Below are 21,584 nucleotides of genomic sequence, written 5' to 3'. Positions count from 1 at the left end.
CATAAGTGGCTGAGGATGTACAATGGCAGATCACATGCATAGCACGCTGAAATCCCTGGGTTCCATCCCCAAAATAACCAAAGCAATCAAAAATTTAAAATCATAATAAAAAGTTTAGATACTCTTCACTATGTTAATTACATGCATATAAACATAAGTCATAAACTTTATAAAAACATGATTTGAAACATACAAAATAGAAATTATTAAAAGAGATAAAGTATTTTTAAATTTTTTTATTAATGCAAACAATGTTTTGTATTACTTCAGTATGCTTCAGTGAGTTTTCGAGCATTCACTGAACACTGTTACACAGTGAAGCTCACCAGTTCATTCTGATACTATTTTGCTGTAAAGACAACAGCTGAAAACACAAGCACAAACTGTTCCTTTAAGATAATGATATTTAACATCACAAAATTCGAAGAAATTCAACTTATAGCATTGCTATGAACTGAGTGCTTGTATATCCTCAAAATTCACTTGTTAAAACCCCTAAGCCCTAAGTGAGCATTTGGGGATGGAACTTTTGGGGGTGATTAAGTCATGAGAGTACAGCTCACATGATAAGATCAGGGCCATTATAAGAAGAGACAGAAAAGGGATGTATTCAGCCAGGCATAAGTAGTGCGTGCCTGTTCTCCCAGCATTCTGGGAGGCTGAGGCTGGAGGATCACAAGTTTGAGCGCAGCCTGGGCAACTTGGTGACTGAGTAACGCCCTGTCTCAAAAGAGTTGGGGGAGGGGAGAATGGGGATGTAGCTTTGTGTTAAGGGCCTGGGAGGGAAGGAATGAGGAAGGGAGTTGGGGGAAGACAAAGAGAAAGAGAAACACAGAAAGAGATTGATTCATTCTATTTCTCTCAATCACTAGTCTGAGTGAAAAAAATACCTCATTCCTGTAAGTTTTATTTCAATTATGCGTCCTCTCAAAAGAGTACATTAAAATTTTTAAAATAAAAAAGCCATGCTAACAAGCATCAAGTAACCACTACTTCTGTAATTCATATAAAAGATTTTTCCTGTGCTCAATCATACATTTTTCTTTCTACTCTCTTCCTTCAAAGAATGTTTATAAGCCCTACAAAATCCTATGAAAACTGAAGGATTATACTGTGCTTTAATTCTTAGTTAAAACATCTCAAACTATAAATACCCAAAAGCCTTTTGACAGAATGTCACCTCCATCCCTGTTAAGTAGCATTTATTAAAAAACAGAGTAAATGGGTTCAAAGATTTTTTTTCTTAAGGTTTAAGTATCAATATAACTTATGGTTCACTTGTATTCAGGTATGCAAATTAACATAATTAATGCTATAGATTTCACATCATGAATATTCATAAATGGAATGCTACTATAGCTGTCATCCCTATTAATGACTGTGTTCTGAATTTTTAGCATTTAGGCTGAAAGAAAATATTCAGCACTAAGAAGATCACTTACTGTGAGCAAATGGGTCAAAGGAAAAGGCACCCTTGCCCTTAAGGTTATGATTATAATCATGAAGGTTGATATTTAACAAAATTAATTAAGTGTTTTTCAAAGCAAACCAAGAGTTGAGAAACTCAAATGATTTTTAACTGGCTCTCCAAGCCTGTGTGTGTAATAGGAAATGAGTTGAGATGTCATTTGAAGATAAGATATTTTCCTTTTTTTAAAGAAATACCTATCATATAAAAGAGAATTACCTAGGTAAGACAAGATCAGGACAGTAAGTCAAGCTGCTTCACGTAGCTTGCCAGTCCAATTAAGGGAATCGTCTCACCCCAAAGGCCCATAACCCTAGCTATTTAGAAGGCTGAGGCAGGAGAATCAGAAGTTTGTGGTCAGTCTGGGTAACTGTGCAAGACCTTGACTGAAAATAAAACCAGGCTGGGAATATGGCTCAGTGGTACAGCATTGCCCAGTACTATATGTGCAAGCCCCAAGGCTCAAGGTTCAATCTACAGCAAGAGAGAGAGCGAAAATGAAAATGGCCTCTTCCAAATAACACAGTATAATGAATGGATATAAGAAAAGGGATAGCTCAATCCTCAGTGGAGGAGGAGGAGGGGAGAGAATATCTGAAGACAGGGGCTGGGGATTTAGCTCAGCGGCAAAGCGCCTGCCTGGCAAGCACAAGGTCGTGAGTTCGGTTCCTGGTACCGAAGAAAAACCAAAAAAAAAAAAAAAAAAGAGTATCTGAAGACAATTTTATATTGAACATTGGAGGAGAAAAAAAGATTAAATTTTGTACCAACTAAAATGCATGATCAGATGGTAAAATAAGGCTAGAGAAAGAAAGCAAAATGAAATTCTTGTGTCTCCAAACCACATCTATGACTTTAATACTCCTGAATTTGAATTCAAAACTCTTGGCCTTACAAAGAAAGATTAAAACCCAAAGCATTGACAGTATTGAAGTGGGTAAAAGTAACAAATTTTACATAATTTTTCCCTGACGCTAAACAAGAAGATACACTTTTCTCTCAGTAACAGGGAGTTAAAGTGCATCAAAGACTATACATTTGTAAGTCTAATAATTTGAATGAGATAGGTAACAACAAACATAAATCTAGTTTCCTCCTCTTTTGAGAACAGACTTCCACTACAGTGTAAGACTATCACAGGTGATGGGGGTTAGAAAGAAACTAACCAATGAACTGCAGTGTTCTCCTCTGTGCACTCATGAATGCAAATTTCTTGGGTTTTTTTTTTTTTCCAGTACCAGGGATCGAACTCATGACATTGCTCTCGCCAGGCAGGCACTGTGCCACTGAGCTAAATCCCCAGCCCTGAATGCAAATTTCAAAGACAGCCCAAGAGAATGCAAACTACACATACAAGACAAAATCCTACGACTAAAATATGCTCTACATGAAAGAAAAAAATCATTGTAATAATTTTATGCATTTTGTCTATTCTTGTTAAATTTTTTCTGATAGTTTTTTTCTTTTTGGATTTTTTTGAGAAAGGGTCTTGCTATGTCGCCCAGGCTGGCCTCAAACTCACTGCAACCTTCCTGACTCAGCCTCCCAGGTGCTGGGATTACAAGTGTGCACCACCACACCTGGCTTCAGAGAATGTTTTTTTTTTTTTTGGTTTTTCTCCGGTACCGGGAACTGAACTCACGACCTTGTGCTTGCCAGGCAGGAGCTTTGCCGCTGAGCTAAATCCCCAGCCCCTAGAGAATGTTTTGACAAAACTCGACTCAGCTCACCTAGAGTGAGTGGCCTGTAGAACTAATTTCCTGCAGAAACAACACTTTTAGGGGTGATGTTTTCAACTCATTTCAAATGTAAAATCAGCCTGTAATCTTCCAGTGCCCTTTTCTGGTTTTATGAAGACTGTACTAGCTTCATTAAATGAATTGGGATAGTAATTCCCATGTTTTTCTATTAAATTAACTGTTTTATTTATGTTTAAAATTTTTCATCATTTATTCTTTAACACTCACATATTTCTTTTTCCCACTTTTTTTAGTGCACACTGGTTATATGGATCAAAGGGTTTCGTTTTGGTTGACTTGTACATGTATACACTGTAACTGTTCCCATCATCTCCCATATTTTTGGGTGGCACACAATGTGCATAATGAATTTTGATCCTACTCATGCCGCCTATTACCGCCTTTACGCCCTCTCACTCTCCGCTTTTTCCCTTCCTCTTGTCCAAGAATAGCCCCTCCTCTACTTTCTGGTCACCTTTTTTAGATTCCACACATTAGAGATATGTGATATTTATTTTTCTGAGTCTGGCTTCAAAGCTTTTTTTTAAAAGTACAGATTTACCTAAGTAGGTCCATCTGAGGTCATTTACTCCATACAGTTGAAAAAACAGTAACTGTGTAAAACTCACACAGGCCAAAATTAGTCTTTAACCTAGTTTCACCTCCAAACTCTTATATCCTTCAGAACTGTGTGCATCCTTTTCCCCGCAACCCACCTCACTCTCCTCAAATCAAAATGTCCATTGCCTCACTGCAGGTCATCTACCCCACAACGCATTTACACGTTCTACTCTTGGTAAGTATTAAGGTTGCTTCCAGCCTTTTTCCGTTGCAAACAATGCTACTACAAATGATTGGAGATGTCCTTTAAGACACGGATGTACGCGTTCTTGTTAAGGACTACACCCAGGAGAACCAGCAGGGCTTATCTCTTCAGCCATGGTTGATCCTGAGAAAAAGATTCGAAAGTGGTGATGGCAGCAGCACTTGACAGTTTCTATTCCTCCACCTCCTAAATATTTCCCATTGTTAGCAAAATTGCGGCCAGTTTGGATAGGATAAAATAATATCTCCTCATGTATATTTTCTCCATTTTCTAATATTAAACTTTTCTCTCATATTCTTTTTCTTTTATTTTTTTGTATACATTGGATATTCTCTTTTGTGAGGTTTCTGTTCAAGTCTTTTGCTATTTTTTTAACTGGATTGTCTGCCTTTCACTTATCAATTTGTAGAAGTTCATTATATATTCTGGATACAGATTCTCTGTTACTTAAAATGTACTGCAAATATCATCTCCTCCTGTGAAACTTGTCTTTTTACCTTCTTAGTACTCTATTTATACATTTTTTTGGGATAGGGTCTCACTGTGTAGCCCAGGTTGGCCTTGAACTCACAGCAATCTTCTTGCCTCAGCCTCCTCCAAGTGCTGGGATTACAGGTGTGTGCCATCAAGTCCAGCTTAGTGCTATATTTTGATGAACAAATTTCTTAAATTCAGTCTCCACCTCTCCCCTGACCTTAGTACTACAGACTGAATTCAAAGCAATGAGCTACATCCCCAGCCCTTTTGTTTTTTTTTTTGTTTTTTTTTTTTTTGGAGACAGGTCTCACTAAACCACTAAATAGCCTAGGCTGGGCTTGAAATGGTGATCCTCCCACTTCAGCCTCCCAGAATGCTAGGATAAAAGACATGTACCATCATTTCTGGCCTAATCTTTTCCTTTTGACTGATTTTTATACTGTTTATAAAATCTCTAGATTATGAATATAACCTACTGTGTTATCTTCTTTTATCTTTACCATTTAGAATATTCCAACTGAAATAGATTTTTGCAATGGTATGAAAAAGGCAATTTTCCCTAGATGAATATCCATTATTAACTTTTCAAAAAATGTAACTAGTAGAATTTTAGCCAGCACACAAGAAAATTAGAAGCAAAATGTTTCAGACAATAAAAAAAAGAAAATATCACACTACCGTTTTTGGTAGTTAAGGTAGAATGTCAACTTGATTGGCTTGGGGTCCACCCAAGGTAGTGGTAGAACACACTTCTGGGTGTGTCTGGGTAGCCTTGGGGTCTATGTCTGGCCACCTCCTCTCTGGTACAGTTCCCCTGCTCTCTTTCCTGGTCGCCATGAATTAAGTGTCTTTGTCTGCCATTCTGTCATGTTTCTGCCTTGAAGCCACCCGACCACAGACTGAATTCTCAGAAACCATAAGTCAAATGAAATCTCTTTTCCTTTAAGTTATAGGTGTCGGTTATGGTATCTCAATAATGAGAAAGATGGCTGATACATCATTCTTCCTCCCTTCCCATCTCCTCCCATTTAATGAAAGCAGATGAAGGAGTAATTCTACCAGTTAAATTTTTTAAATGTCAATATATATACTTCAGCCCAGTTTGCTGAAGTTTGCTCATATAGGCTTCTTGAATAACAGGAACAACCACAAAGATAACAGAGTTCACATTTATTTTATGCCTATGAGGTATCAGGTCTCATGTACGTTCATTCATTATCTTGCATAATTCTCACAATGATCCTATCAGATGAACACTACTGCCACTATGGAATAAATAAGAAAACAGGACAGAAGGATGTTGCCCAAGTGCTCAAGCTCTTAATCACTGTTTTATAGCTTTCATTTCTGAACCCACAGAGTCTCTATCATACACAAGTGTTTTCTGAAGTACTTTCATTAGTTCAGATAACAATAAAAAGTCTTTCTTCCTTTTAAGTTTCCAGTACATTCCCACAGGGAAACACTCTACATGCTAACTGTAAGTAAATATGTACAGTTAGCCCTCTAAATTCTGAGTTCCAAATCCATGGATTCAGCCAACCACAGACTAAAAATTCTTTTCTCTTGTCACTATTTTTTTTTCTCTTGTCACTATTCCCTAAACAAAACAGAGCAAAACAACTGTTTACATAGCATTTACTTTGTACTAGCTATTAGAAATAATCTAGGGCTGTATGCAAATTTGATGCTATTTAAACAAGGGAATTGAGTATCTATAGATTTTGGTATCCATGGGGGTCCTGGAACCAATCCCCCAAAAATAATAAGTGACAAATGTACTCCTCATTTAGCAATAAAGGAAACATTACAAGAGAATCAAATCAAGGTATCTCTGGGATGTGGCATGGGAATAGTTATGGTTAGGATTACTATAATTCTGTGGACTAAAGAATTTTAAAAATTGAGTCACTAGTACATTATCTCAAAACTGGTAGACACTGTGGCCTATATGGCTATCCTAGAATTTCTCATAAATCTTATTTTGAGAGACAATGCAGGAATATCCAAGACCTTTACCTGATCTCTAGAGAATTCCAGATCCCCATGTCATCCAAGATTAGGGAAAAGGCAGAGGAAATACTCTCCCACCTCTCTAGAGAACCAAGGAAGAAGAAAAAAGTGGTGGTGACCACTTCCTGTGTGTCTGACAAGAGGCTCTCCCTGACCACACAAAATCATCAGGCCAGGCTGCCTCTGAAGGCAGGCATCATCTTCAATCTGTCTCAAAGAGAATCCACAACAGTTGCCTTCTTAAGGACAAAGAAACATGAGGGATACAGACTCGAGATACCAAAACTGCAAAACAACTTTCAGACTTGACTTCTAGGATAATCAGTAGATCAAGAGGAACACAAGCAGCAGCAAAGTGGCAGAGAAGGAAATGAGTTGGGACTTTTAAATTCAGTTAAACTGCCAAGAATAACGGTTTTAACAGATAACAGAACACTATAAAATACCTCCTTTTGAAATAAAATATTTCAAACTGCAAGAGTAAATTTTCATCATCACATACTACAGATATAAAATTAAATTCAATAAGAATTCTTTAAAAATTTCAAGATCTCAAACTTTTGTAATTATATAAATTTTATTTAAAAATCATTGCATTTGAGTAAGTCCTTTTTTTTTTTCTTTTTTTGTACAGGGAACCCAGGACCTCAAGCTTGCCAGGCAGGTGCCGCATTATTGAAGCATATCCCTGGCCCCATGTATTTTTAAAGGATGTGAGAACTCTTAATGAAAATAAACATTGATGGTATCAGATAAGAGGGTTTTTTAGGGGGGCAAGGATTTACCTCAGTGGCGCAGTGCCTGCCTGGCAAGCGTGAGATCCTGAGTTCGATTCCCGGTACCCTCTCCCCAACAAAAGAGGTTTTTTTGGTACAAAAGCAGCTAAATCACAATGGGTTACAGTATATTTTAATCGATAGGAAGCTTTTTTGTGCATCAAGCAAAGCATCACCATAAAGTGTAGATATAAAAACTGTCCTTTCTGTTTTCTTTGCTTCAACTGACCACAAATGTTCTTACTCATTTGGTAAAGCAGAATTAGAAATTATAATTAATTTCAGAGGCAAAAACCTCATTTGATGGAGCGCAAGTAAAAGAAAAGATTTCTAAATCTGGCCAAAGTGAACACACCTAAGTGCTTTCATTTCTCACTAATCCATGTGAAGGTAACTAATAGCAAGCCCACCCCTGGCTACTCAGCAGGTGGTAGCAATGAAGAAAAAGTGGGCTAGGGCTCTCTCTGCAAATGCCCATCTACCACTCCCCGCCCTCTCTCCTGTCTCTGCCTCCCCTGCTCCGCCCTCTTCCTCTTTCCTTAGCCTATGGCTAAGTCTCCCAGAGCAGTTAGGAGGACACAGGTCCTACGCTAGTTACAGGGTGGAAACGTCAGGAAGGGCTTACCCCTAACCCTCACCCACACAGGAAGCACTGTGACCGCGTGCTATGACTCAACTTCCTCCACGGGACGCAGAAGTAGAGCTTTCAGTTTAAAGATCTGTGAAATACTGTTCCACTCCACTCTTCAAGATGATCACGTGGGTTTTGTTTTGTTTTTTTTTTTTCTAGCCAGATAGTATTTGTAAAACTATTTCTTTGAAACTGCATTAACTTTACAGGACATAGAAGCTATTCTAAATCTTCTTTAACATTAAAAGAAATCACTAATATTTTACCAAAATGTAGTAATAGTCAAAGTTTTCTTTCTGGTTCATTACTTAGATATGCTTTCTTTTTCTGACCGTAATCTATAAGGCATAATCCCAGGGAATGATTTATTTCAATGTTTTGTACTCTTTTTTTGTGGGGTGGATACTGGGAATTGAACTCAGGACCTCACACTTGCCAGGCAGGCACTGTGCCACTGAGCTATATCCCTGGTCCATTTTGTACTTTTAAGACCCTATAAATATCAGTTTAAGATGAAAATTTAACACTGCTCTTTGAAAATGATTATACAGATGAATAGAAAATAATTCTAATTCTAGTGGGAAGGAGGTCAAGCCCACAGATATGTAAGCTTTTATTTTCCTTATTTTAATAAACTAAAAGAACAAAACACAAGCCTAGTAATCCTGTACAAATATTCCATAAGGGTTGGCAATAGTTCTTTAAAGGTAGTCTTTGAGGGAAGTAAAATCTTTCTCTAGAAGCTGGAAGTTTGTCATGTATGTACAATTTCAGCATTTTTGAAGGTGATTATATTTATGAGACTACTTCTACCTGTCTTTGAAGTTCTGCCAGGTTGTAAGGCAAGGCCCCCTCAGCCAATGGGGCTATTCTTTCGATATCTGTCAAAGTCAAGCGCCTTAAGGAAAAAATATGAGAAAGAAAGAATTGTTAAATCACCAACAAACTCATCATAGCAAGAGCATCATTCCTTAAAAAAAGGGCTGTAAGTATGATTTCTCTATTCACATAGGTCATTTTATTGAGGTAAAAATTTTAGACCCAGTTTATAATGACAAAAAAACAAAAGATTCCAGAGAAATAACGGTGAAGTGAATGAATTTTTTTTCCATTTTAGAAGTACTAGGAGTTGAACCCAGGGCCTCATGCACTGTAGGCAACCACTCTACCACTGAGCTACGGCCTCATCTCTCTCTATGTTTTTGAGTCAGGGACCTGCTACATTCCACAGGCTGGACTGCAAGTGGCAATCCTCCTGTCTCAGCTTCCCAAGTAGCTGGGAGTACCAGGCTGCACAACATACTCATCTAAGTACAAGGCATATAGAAATATATGGTAAATATTTAAATGTTTAAAGTTATCATAAAAGACACATTGCCATTAATCCCTTTCAAAATACCCCCTCCCCACTTGAACACACTTATGCCATCATTCTTGCCACCTTCTGAAGAAGTCGTGGAAGTCCTCATTCATAAATGTCTCTTCAAGGCATGATCAAAAATATAGTCAGTGCTGTTTCTGAGTGCCAACTGTAGGAAAGGCAGCTCATAAAAACATTACTGTGTGTCCTCGTCCGCCTTATTCACTGGATCTGGCACCATGACTTCTGGCTCTTCTCCACAGTCAAAATGACCAGGAAAGGCAAACATTTTGAAACAAGTCAGGACACAGAGGCAGCCCAACAGCACAATGGACAGTACAAAAGAGGACTTCCAGAACTGCTCTGGAAAGGGGCGAGAAGGGTGGGATCAGTGGGTTCCAAGCAAAGAGGAATATTTTGAGGAGGCTTAATGGCAGTGTGTCTTTTAGTGTAATAAATTCTTAAAATGTAAGCACTCACTGTATTTTTCAATCACACCTGTACATGAATTCAATAAGACTCCAATGATAGATATTAAAAGTGAAGAAATCATTCTTGCCACAAGCAAAGTACAGACACCGACTGTCCATGTATACTCAGTGTATGCCCTGAGCATATCTACTTGATGTAGGCATCAAGCATTTCAGAAGGAAGGACATCAAAGCATTTCAGAAGGAAGGACAGAAAGCCGGTAAATACTGGCTGCCTCCAAAGAAGGGCATGAGGATAAAAGGGACACTTTTGTATTGCATATTCTTTCAAATCCTTTGAGTTTTGAACCATGTGACTACACCGTTGTTTCCAAAGATTGACTTAAAAATAAGAACATTCCACGAACCAGCTAAAAGGTCACTTCAGATCCAATTTTGAGGAAAACCTTTTGAAATCATTTATTATCATGAAGGAAGCTCAATATCTTTTGCTAAAAATGTGAATTTTAGAGGCTGAGACAGATCTTTATTTCTTGTCAATCACCAAAGACAGGAGATATATATAGATATAGATATAGATATATATGATAACTGATATATTTAGTATCATCTCCAGCCCAATGGTTCATTATGTAGCATAAGGCTATAAATCACATATATACATTGAACTTCTATCAGTCCTCAGTTCTAGAGACAAAACCATTTTTCAGAAGTTGTTCTACTTAACTACTAGAGATGACAAAAAAAAAAATCCTCATCTTTTAATAGACCAAAAGTTTTCTTTCCACAGATCTGCTAGGTATTCATAGGCAAGGGCTCTTCTTTGGATTTGCATAATTCTTTGCAAATTAAATGCCTTTTATGTGCTTTTGTTTTGGTTTGGTTTTTGTTAGTACAGGGGATGATGAATCTTTCACACTGAACTGCACCCCCAGCACTCTCATATTTTTTACTTTGAGACACAGTCTCACTAAGTTGCCCAGGTTAGGCTGGAACTTGTGATCCTCCTGCGTCACCCTCCCAGAGCCCTAACTGGGATTACAGGTGTGTCCCACCACACCCATTTTGGTTGTCTTCTGTTGTTGTTATTGTTTGCTTGCAGTACTGAACACCTGAGCTTGTCTGTGATAATTATGATAGTAATGTTCTGGGAATATCTCAAGAAAACTATACTCTCCAACACAAAATGGTATATGCACCGTTTAGTAAAGTGACTGCTTACAACAAACCAAAATGGTGACAAGAGCTCTCCATGGGCCTCAGTCTGTCTACAGAAATTTAAGCAAATTTCCACAAATCTGAAATTCCAGAGAGCCCAGATTAATTCAGTCTTCTTCTTCCCTTTTCCCCCTTCCCTCCCCTTCTCTTCTTTCTTCCTTTCAGCACTTCCATCTCTCTGCCTCTGCTCCTCTTCCCTCCATCCCAGCCTCCCCTTTCCATCCCTTTTTCCCTTCTCTGCTCCACCTCAGTTCTCTCCGTTTCCCCCTCTCCCATCTGCCACCACCCCCGGTCATCTTCTCTCTTGCTCTTCCTGTTTCTCACGTCTGCCTGTTTCCCTCTCTTGAAATTTATATACTGAATAAATTATTGTTAAATTGAACTAAAAATACACTACTGATTCACATTTTTTAAAAAAACGGTCCTATAATAAATATCATGAAGAATTATTGGAATAGTTACCCTGAAGCATTATAAAGATCTGCGAGCTGGTAGAGGATATCAATCTCTAGTGGGGTGACTTGGCCATAGCGTATGGCACTCTGGGCAAATTCCTCTGGAAGAGAAAGGGAAAAAACAATGCTAAAATCTTGACAGATTCTTAATATTCAACCAATTTCCACCTTAACCAAGTGAAATCTAATCTGAAAGCCAGGGGTATTTTAGTAGCAGCGTAAAAGTCTAAAACTGAATTAAACACTTAAGGAGTTCAACTACATAAAAATCACCATGCATTTTTGAAAGCCAGGAAAAGGGAAAATGTTAAGAGGATGACACGGCAAAAACAGATAAATTAACTTCAGTGGTAGAATAATCTTCAGAATGTCTTCTGTTGTTTACTCATTCTGCTCTCCAGAGCGACATGATAAAAGAAGCGGCTATTCTCCAGTCACCTAAAACATCCTAGTTTGCCAGAGGAGCCTTACTCGTCTTTCTGAGGCAACTCCTAGTATAAACAAGCTGCTGCCACAATGCCACTGACCTGTTTGACAGACTGGGCCATAGTTCTTTTCAAAACTGTCAAAGCCACTTTTCCATTCCTGCCTTCTGCATCCCATTAAATCCACCTGGGCTTCTGCGGCCCGAGGGAAGCACACATACACACAGTGACACACTTCCTAGATCAGCCTTTAGCACGGTGAACTTAGATCAGCCTCTGCTGACATGAGGAAAGGTGAAAATGCTGAGATTCAAGTGGATCCTTTAAAATCTTACCTTTTGTGACTTCGATATCTTTCCTCGTGCCAGCTAAAGTACTATATATCTTCCGCACAAGTTCCATGTTATTCAGTAAGGAGTTAAATGCATTAAAGTAGGAGAAGCTAACTTGGTGGGAAATACTTCCGCCGGCAGCCTAGGAAATGACAACACAAAAAATTACAAAAGCAAAAGCAAGAAACCTGTTTTAGACACTGTGCTTTTCTCAAAGAGGATCCAGAGGAGTTTCAGTCATTAAAATGATTAACAACTAGTGCATAAATACAAGGAAATCGCCATACTGAAAGCAGTATATTTCAGGCCCTCAGGGAAGTCTATGTAATTTCAGTTTTAAGGAAGAATGCAACATCTGGAAGTTGGACTTCATACTTCATCTACCTATAAGGTCAGAAACAACAAATATAATTATAACAGATCAAAAACAATAGTTATTTAAACAGGACTTTAAAGACCCTCAACTACGGAACTCCTGCCAGTCCTAGAAAAATGTAGTATCAATGTACTATATAAGGAACATTTTTGAGTTTGGTTTTTTCCCCTTATACACATATACAAAAACCAAGTGATAATTTTTCTTGGAGGAGGGTGCTAGAGACTGAACCCAGAGCCTTCCTGAATGCTAAGCATGTATTCTACTGCTGAATCGTACCTCCAGCCTTATAACAGTTATATTGTATTGTATTGTATTTGTAGTACTGGAGATTGAACCCAGAGCTTCATACATGTTAAGCAAGCACTCTACCACTAAGCTACATCCATACTATCTTCTTGATCTCAAAATTTCTCTCTCTCTCTCTATAGTCTTGCATAGTTGCCTAAGCGAGGTCACACTTATGATGATCTTCCTGTCTCAGCCTCCTAGGTAGCTGGGATCGCTCCCAGTAAGCTTAAATTTTACGAATGTCTTATTATGTCAACTTTTCTAAATTTTTAAGGCCACTGTAATAATTAAGATACTTGGGGCCAGGGATATAGCTCAGTGGCACAAGCGCCTGCCTGGCAAGTGCAAGGTCCTGAGTTCCATTCCCAGTACAAAAAAAAAAAAAAGATACTTAACAGACTTTGCTGATCTCTGAATCTGCATCATGAAAGGTACAACCACCAACACCTCCAGAAAAATATACAAAATGAAAGGAAAAAAAATATATATATATACACACACACACAAGATAGCTAAGATAATTGTACTAATTTCTACTGGTTTATTGAAAGGAACAGTTAATGCTTAATTTTTTTGATTAATCTTGCATGCCATATCTGGTAATCTGAACAACTACTCTGAAGATAATAATATGCAGTATAACAAGCACTGTTGATTTCCTATCATCTTGTTTTGAAATTCTGTATTGTTTTAACTGATTTTTATTTTGTATTCTCTTTAAAATGAAAAAAAAAGTCTGATGAGAATGTTTTTGCTTCTAAGTTAGGGTTCCAATGAACATCACAGAAGGGGCGGTCTCATGCTGGGTTTGGGGGTGCTCTTCGTCACTCCTGCAACATCAGGAATTTCTCCCTGTGCCGACCACTTGAACATAAACTCAAAAGAGAAGCTACTTTTCAGTTTCCAAAAGCCTAATTTCCAAGTCAGAGATTCCCCAATAATTAAAAACATTCTTTATTAAAAAGTCAATGAAATGTTTATGGAAATACCATTATAACGATTTAATCATAAAAGTCTATTCCAAACAGTGTAGGTAATAAAGGCAAATGTATCCAACCTACCACTCATCCAATACATTCCTTAACCCCAATACAGATTATATTTTTATTAGCCTAAATGTGGACACCAGTGACCCAAAAGCAGGACTCAAATTACTGAGGACTAGAAATGTCTTGGTAAACTGATAGATCCATCCAACCTAGCTGAAAGATTTAACGAGCCCACTCATGCTAGCATGCAATGAGTGAGCCTTTCCCTCTAGGACTTCTTCCCATCCTCCCGCCATCACTCCCTGTCTCCTCCTCTTTCCTTCATTTTTTGGTTGGGGTGTGAAGGTAAGGTAAGGGGGTGGGGTGGTGTCAGGGAGGTACAATGTGCAGGAGAAAGTGACATGCTCCATGTTCAGATGCATTGAAGAAAAAGACCAGAAGTTGATCTTTCTACCCCAGTCTAAATCAGGGATAACGATCTTCAGCTGAAACAACAAAAATGCTCCTTGGCTTTCCTCCATTCAAAACAATCAGTAATCAGAAACTTATACATAAATACAATGCATGAACAAGAAAATGGGTAAGTGAGGAAAGTGTCACCATTCTATGTGAGGAAGTGGATGACATGAGTTTGCTATTTGTCGATTCTTCCAGATGATTATTTTACAGAGATTTGCAGTTTGAAAGAACAAAATGTGTCTGGTGCTTACACCCGGAATGCATAGGTGAAGGGGCAGAGAGAGGAGTGAGCCACAGAGGCTGATGCCCACATATTTCCTCCCTACCTTCTGCCATGGGCATGGTTATTACAACAGTGTAGCGGACAGTGACGATCCCTCCAGCAGAAAAAAGGAAGGAGCCATCCTTATAACAAGACCCTGGGAGCCTGGTAGGGTGGAAAGAGGTCAAGATGAAAGCAGTCGTGTCTGGGAGAGGTACTGCCCACTAGAAAAATAATCACTCACTCTCATTTACAAACTCTCATTTCCCTTGAACAGGATTGTGTAAATGGGAATGAACAATTTGGAAATATGAGAGCAAGGTGGTGGCTCTGGATAAAGCTATGATCTGAGGACAGACTACTCACCATCACCTCTACTGCCCTTACACACACACACACACACACAGACACACACACACACACACACAACTGTTTATCAGATACCCATCAAGCATGAAGTTTGAAGAGTTAATCAGATGGATCCAGGGCCAATTGAGGACCCAAAGGTTCAGAGTGTTTCAGGAGAAAGAAAGTAGGAGTACTACCTTTTTACTTACTGAAACTAAGTTCTCCTCCACAAAAGGAGTAAGCATGTGAGACCGAATGGTAACCATGATGTCACTGAAATCCAGACCAGAAATCATGCCAGTTTTGCTTTTATCTTTCAGCGCAAAGGCCTGTCTTGCATGTTCCAACTGCAGCTCCTGGAAGGAAAGAATTAGAAGTAGGGCATTAAATTGGACAGGGAACATCTCAATCACATGTTTTGGAAAGAAAGGGAGGACGGATAGCTTTACCCCACGTGTACTTACTCCAGAAACAAACACTGTACAGCTCTGGAATTGCAACAAAGCTTTTCTTTCTTTCTTGCAAATGTATTACATAGGACTCCTCAAGGAAAAAAATAAACCAGAGAATGGCAATGAAAAAAAAGAAGAGGGGAGGGAAGAACCCTCAGATTTTCCTTGAAAAGTTTTCAACACTGAAAACAAAGAAAGTATAATGTTTTTAGTGCCTTATTTCAGCTTTTAAAATACATGGTAATTTATTCTCTCTTACTTGAAAATTTTCTTGTCATCCAAAAGTACTTCTTGAATTAAGAGTTTACATTCATTTTCAGTTTTTCAGTCTTAAATGTTGCAATCAAAGTCAGTCTCTCTCCCTGCATCAGACACCTCATTTTTTTATTTTAAAAAATGAGCTCAGTGTGAAACTACCAATGGATAAGTGCACTACTTTGTAATGTTAAAATGAAACTCATGAATAGCAAACTCCATACCCATGTTGTTATCTCCTCTGTTGGGGCCTTGGGCACCATTACTCATAAACTATAAGACAACCCATTATGTCTCCGAACTTTTGAACTACTGTATGACCAACCTTTGTAATAAGTGCTAGCAACAGAAAAAAAAGTGCCAGTAACCCACTGGGCACCATACAGATGTCAAAATCAGAGTATTTCTGCTTGGGGAGCCATGACATAATCCAAATAGACTTGGCACAATATTTTAACAGTGCTATCAGATGCCTTTTTTGTGCCCTTTCTAGCTTTGGAAGTAACAGTCATACCTAATATATAAATGTTATTCAAAGATAAGATTAAAGATTATGAGTTTCATTGGTTTTTATTTATCAAGGACTTTAGATCAATCTTGCTTTACCTTTTTCTGACATTTAAAATAGCTTTTGGGAGAAGTCGTGCCCTTTTAATTGTATTTTCCTATGAACTAGTGATCTCTCAAAGGTAATTCAAAGATGCCTAAATTACTTTAGCAGGTATTTGTTTTAAAATGCATTAAGCTATGCATTTGTTTTATGTAGCCTTCTATATGTATATGATATTTAAACAAAAATTTTAACTGATTTTTTTTTAGCAGTGTGATAGGCTAGACAGTATTTCAAGTCTATTAAATCTTTCAGTAGTCTTAAATTCAAAGTTAAATGATAACACTAAGGAAATACCTTAGTTAAAAGATATACTGGGATTTGCATGAGAAGAGCAATACAAATGGAGAACCAACCTCAACTGGTAAATATGTATGTCAGATAAACAACTAGCATATTTTGACAACATTTTCTCTTTTATTCATCTTTTTCTACTTTAGTCATTCTGTCTAACTCCATCTTTTTATCACCTCAATTCTAACCCTCACCCTTCAAATGAAGGAAGGCCAGGCAAGGTGCTATACACCTGTAATCCCAGCCTTCTGGGAGACGAAGGTGGGAGGACTGCAAATTCAAGCCCAGCCCAGGCAACCCAGCAGGACCCTGTTTCAAAATAAAAAATAAAAAAGGGCTGATGATCTACATCAGTGCAAAGGCCCTACATTCAATCCTCAGTGCCTCGGGGTGAGAAAAGAAAGATGGCTGATTCAGGAAGTATTTGACCAAAAAGAATAAAAGACAAAATCCAGCAAAAGGGAGATTCAACATCAAAGAAAGGCAGGTGGGCGTGGAGGCCCACGCCTGTGATCCCAGCATTTGGGAGGCTGAGGCAGGAGGATCGTTGAGAGTTCGAGACCAGCCTGGGCTACAAAGTGAGCTCAAGGCCAGCCTGAACTGCAGAGCGAGACCCTGTCTCAAAAAAAAAAAAATCAAAGAAAGGCAAATGGATTCTCCAGATAAAAGTTAAGGGAGAGCACAGAATTACAAGGCTCAGCTTTAGAAAATGCTATGAAAATGGTGCAGCTGCTGTGGAAAACAGTCCACTAGTTCCTTAAAATGTTAGACATAGGGGCCAAGGACGCAGCTCAGTGGCAGAGCATTTGCCTGGTATGCACAAGACCCTGGGCTCACCTCAACCACTGGCAAACAAAATAAATAAATAAACATAGAATTATCATTAGACTCAGCAATTCCACTCCTAGGTACATACTCTAAGTATTGAACGCAGGTATTCAAACAAGTATTTGTGTATAAACGTTTATGGCAGCACTGTTCACATTAGCCACAAGGTAAGAACAACCCAAATGTCCACCAACAGCTGAACAGACAAAAACATCATACATTTATACAATGGAATATTATTCAGCCCAAAAAGTAATGAAGTATTAATACATGATACAACACGGACAATTGTTGAAACATTATTATGCCAAATGAGAAAAGTCATAAACAAAATGTCATGTTGTCTGATTCCATTTATATAAAATATCCACAAAAACAAAAAGCAGCTTGGTGATTGCTAAATGGATACAGGATCTTCTTTCAGTAACAAAAATGTTCTGAAACTATAGAAAGATAAGTGGTTTCAAATACTGCAAATGTATTAAGAGCTAATAAATTAAACTATTTTGAAAGGGTTAATTTTATATTATGTGATCTATCTCTCTCCCCCTCTTCCTTCCTCTCCTGTCCTCTCCTATCCCCCTTCCTTCCCCAGTGCTGTGCGTGAACCCAAGGCCTCATGACTGGTACTCAAGTGCTCTGACACTGAGCCATTCTGCCAGCCTTCAAGTAGGAAAGCTCCTGGAAACCTCCAAAAAGATGAAACTGATAGAATACTTAATGCGTTTGGAACATATCAAAGAGCAAGGTGTGGTGGTATACACCTGTAATCCCAGCACTTGGAAGCCTGAGGCAGGAGTATTGCCTCAAGTTCAAAGTCAGCCTGGGCTACATATAGTGAGTTCAAGGCCTGTCCGAACTACACAGGGGGACCCTATCTCAAAAATATTAAATAAATAAATAAAACATATTAAAGAGATTTTAATAACTAGGGGCCACAATTTGAGGATGAGTTAGCATTAATATAAAGAAAACTAAACAAAAACAAAAAACACCAAAAAAACCAAAGAGTTTTAATGAATAGTACAGTTATCCCTCAATATCTATGGGGCATTGGTTCTAGGACCTGACCCCATCACTTCATGAATACTAAAATCCCAGGATGCTCCATTTCCTTATATAAATGGTGTACTATTTGCATGTACTATTAGATATAGAATACAAATGGCATTGCATTTGCACAATGTAAAGTATGGAATATACATTCCTCTATATTCTGATTTTTTTTTTTTTTTTTTTTTTTCTCTGGTACCGGCAACCGAACTCACGACCTTGCACTTGCCAGGCAGGCGCTTTTGCCACTGAGCTAAATCCCCAGCCCCTTTTCCTCTATATTCTTTAAATTGTCTCTTACAAATAACCTACACACATCCTCTCATATACATTAAATGATCTCTATATTACTTCTAAAGCCTAGTACAATGTAATGTTATGTAAATAATTGTTACACTGTACTATTTAGGGGATAATGACAAGAAAGACTGTACATGTCCAAGAATATTTATCTGTAGTTGGTTGAATTCGTGGATGCAGTACCTACAGATATAAGGGCTATATTTATAACATTATAGTAATTCACAGGATTACTGATCTAACCAGAACAACTGAGGGAGGCAGAAAAAGTTCATGTCTATGCTAGGGAGAGAGAGGTAAAAGACACAGCTTTTAGTCTTTCATAGTTACAATCAACTCAAAATATCCAAAAGTGAGAAATTAGGAAGTGGTAACACAAGTTTACTGGAAGAAAACATTAAAAGAAACAGCTATGAGTTTTAAAAAGTTGCCTCTGGTCAATGGGAAATAAAAAAATGAGGGTGAAATGAGGACTTCTATTTCTGTACTAAACTTAATAGAAAATAAAAGTAGAGGAAGAACACCATGTACTGACACCAGTTGTAAATGCTAAGCTTACTTGGAGAAACTGTGTGAATTCTGTGTAGTTAAGATGCTTCTTCCGATTATGTCCAAAATGCAGCCGGATAAATTCACAGTCCCAGTTAAAAGGGATATGATGGTGAATAATAGTCTGTCCAAAAATCTCCTTGACATTTTCTTAAAAGGGAAAACAAAAATAAATCAGTTATACCTAGAATAAGCAATCTAATCCACTGCAGTGCTCCTACAGAAAAAAATTAAGAGAAGTTTTAAAAGTCAATATCATCTATTTCTACTAAGATTAACTGCAAATTTATTTTTATGCCCAGAAACCCATGTACAGGAGCACAATTGATACAAAATATAATTTTACACTTAAGATTGTGTACCATTACATATAAGGCCATGCGATTCTTAATTTCTCTTGATTTAATTTTAATTAGGAAGTGATTTATATCTTGTGCTATAAATGGCTGCTACTTTACATTCCAGTATAAAATCAATAGTGTTTTCCCGGTTCCTCAAGGAGTCAAATTAAGCCCTTTATCAGAAGCATGAATACCTAAATTACAGTATAATGCAATATTTGTCATACTAAGTATGGTTTGATTGAAGCTTGATTATTACATTCACACTAGCCTGAATATGTCTATTGAAGATAGGTAGAAGAAATACTACCAAAAGCATATCATTAGCTCAGCAGCAAGCACCTTATTAAAAGCTTCTGATATTGTCAAAAATATGGTCTTGACACAAGGCTTCAAAATCCCATAAAATCCCTGATTATTAATCTGAAGTATTAAAATATTTTAAGATAAGTGAAATTAGTGACTCACTTTTAAATAAAAAACCAAATGTAGCACACTAATGTTTAGGTAGGAACCAGTCACACTGTAATACACAACCAAAGTTTTCTGGCAGCTTGTCTTCATGCACTAGCAATATCATTCACTTTCTTATACTGTTTCACATTTATTATAAAAGTCAATTCACAAATGACTGACATTTTAACAAGCAGAGACTGGATAAACTGATTTGAAAGCTCATGCCAAAAAAAAAAAAAGTCATTAACAAAGTTAAGAAAGCAGGGAGCCTGTTTCAACCAATGTCTTTAAAAAAAACACTGTTTTCAAATGTAAACCAATTTATTAGTATGTTTTATAATCAATAGCTATCAATTATTCTAGAAAATTAGTAAATACAAGTTTAGTGTTTTATAATCTGCTCCAACTATGCTATTGTCTCTAATTCCTGCACATTCTTTGGATAAGATACTGACCTCTTAATGTAAATGGTTTAATGGATTCCCTTTGTGTTATAGACCCTTTTTCTTAATAAAAGCACTACTACTGTGGTGAAAGACTAAGAATTCTGAACTGGAAATTCTACCAGTATGAACTCAAAGTAACAGTTCTGAATAGATTACATCAACTAAGTTGGTAGAAGGCATTGGATGTCACTGGGGAGACAGGATTCTCATCTTTTCTTTCAAATGAACCGCAGGAGTGACTTCTTGCCTAAGTAGCAAGAGTTATTTCAGAGTTTTCAAATCATGTCAAGTATTCTCACTTTACATAAGTATAAATTAATTGTTATGTAGGTTTTTAGTCCTGAAAGAAAATTAGTAACAATTCATAGAATCTTGGTCTCTAATCAACACAAAAGATTACTGTTAAATCTATATGAAACTTGAAGGTGTAAAATATGTTAAAATTTATAAGAGAAGTAAAATCATAAGGGCTCAGGAATGAGAAAACTCTGGTGTTCAAGCCCCAGCCAAAAAAAATTGATTAATAATAAGGGCAGCAAAAAAGATTTAGGGCTAAAATCTTGTGGAAGAGAAGCAAAAAATTTTTAATATCCTTCTAATTAAATTAATTAGCTGCTTATATTACCAAAATTAACTTAATTGCTTATTTTTAAGGTCTAATAAAAAGTGTTCATCTAAGAAAAGAAAAAAATAGGAAGCAGAATAGGGTAACTTTAAATTATATTTATTTAATTAATAGTAAGATTCATTATTAAAGAGAATAAGTTACTGCATGGTAACCTTTATTTTAAAGGTCATAATTCCTAAAACTCAATTATTTGTTAACAAATGTATATATTGCTACCTGGATAATTTTTATTTAATAGTGGACAAAACTGAACCCTTTTTATATAATTGAAAATATCAGCTGGGCATGGTGGTGCACGCCTATAATGCCAGGACTCGGGAGGCTGAGGCAGGAGGGTTGTTGTGAGTTCAAGTCCAACCTCGTCTACAAAGTGAGGTCAAGGCCAGCCTGAACTGCATATCGAGACCCTGTCTCAAAAAGACAAAAAAAAAAAAAAAAATCAGAATCTAAAGTGTGAAACTATATCAAGTTAAAGACTCAAAAAGCTCCAAATTAA

At 37.3% G+C, this 21,584-nt stretch overlaps 1 protein-coding gene across 1 annotated transcript in view; it reads right to left on the bottom strand.

The window, feature by feature from the left end:
* The window catches only part of Slc25a12 (solute carrier family 25 (aspartate/glutamate carrier), member 12), a gene marked incomplete at its 5' end in the record, with an annotated part of 88,911 nt that overhangs the window by 25,463 nt on the left and 41,864 nt on the right, over positions 1 to 21,584 (bottom strand). Inside the window, 5 exon segments of the mRNA XM_005393225.2 lie at positions 8,744 to 8,828; positions 11,402 to 11,495; positions 12,155 to 12,293; positions 15,086 to 15,232; positions 19,228 to 19,367. Coding sequence (XP_005393282.1) covers positions 8,744 to 8,828; positions 11,402 to 11,495; positions 12,155 to 12,293; positions 15,086 to 15,232; positions 19,228 to 19,367 — 605 coding nt within the window.

The sequence above is a fragment of the Chinchilla lanigera genome, unplaced genomic scaffold (genome assembly GCF_000276665.1).
Source record: "Chinchilla lanigera isolate Chin_1 unplaced genomic scaffold, ChiLan1.0 scaffold00048, whole genome shotgun sequence".
Taxonomy (NCBI): domain Eukaryota; kingdom Metazoa; phylum Chordata; class Mammalia; order Rodentia; family Chinchillidae; genus Chinchilla; species Chinchilla lanigera.
Note: the sequence above shows the minus strand (reverse complement) of the source record. Positions and strands in the feature narration are given on the sequence as shown.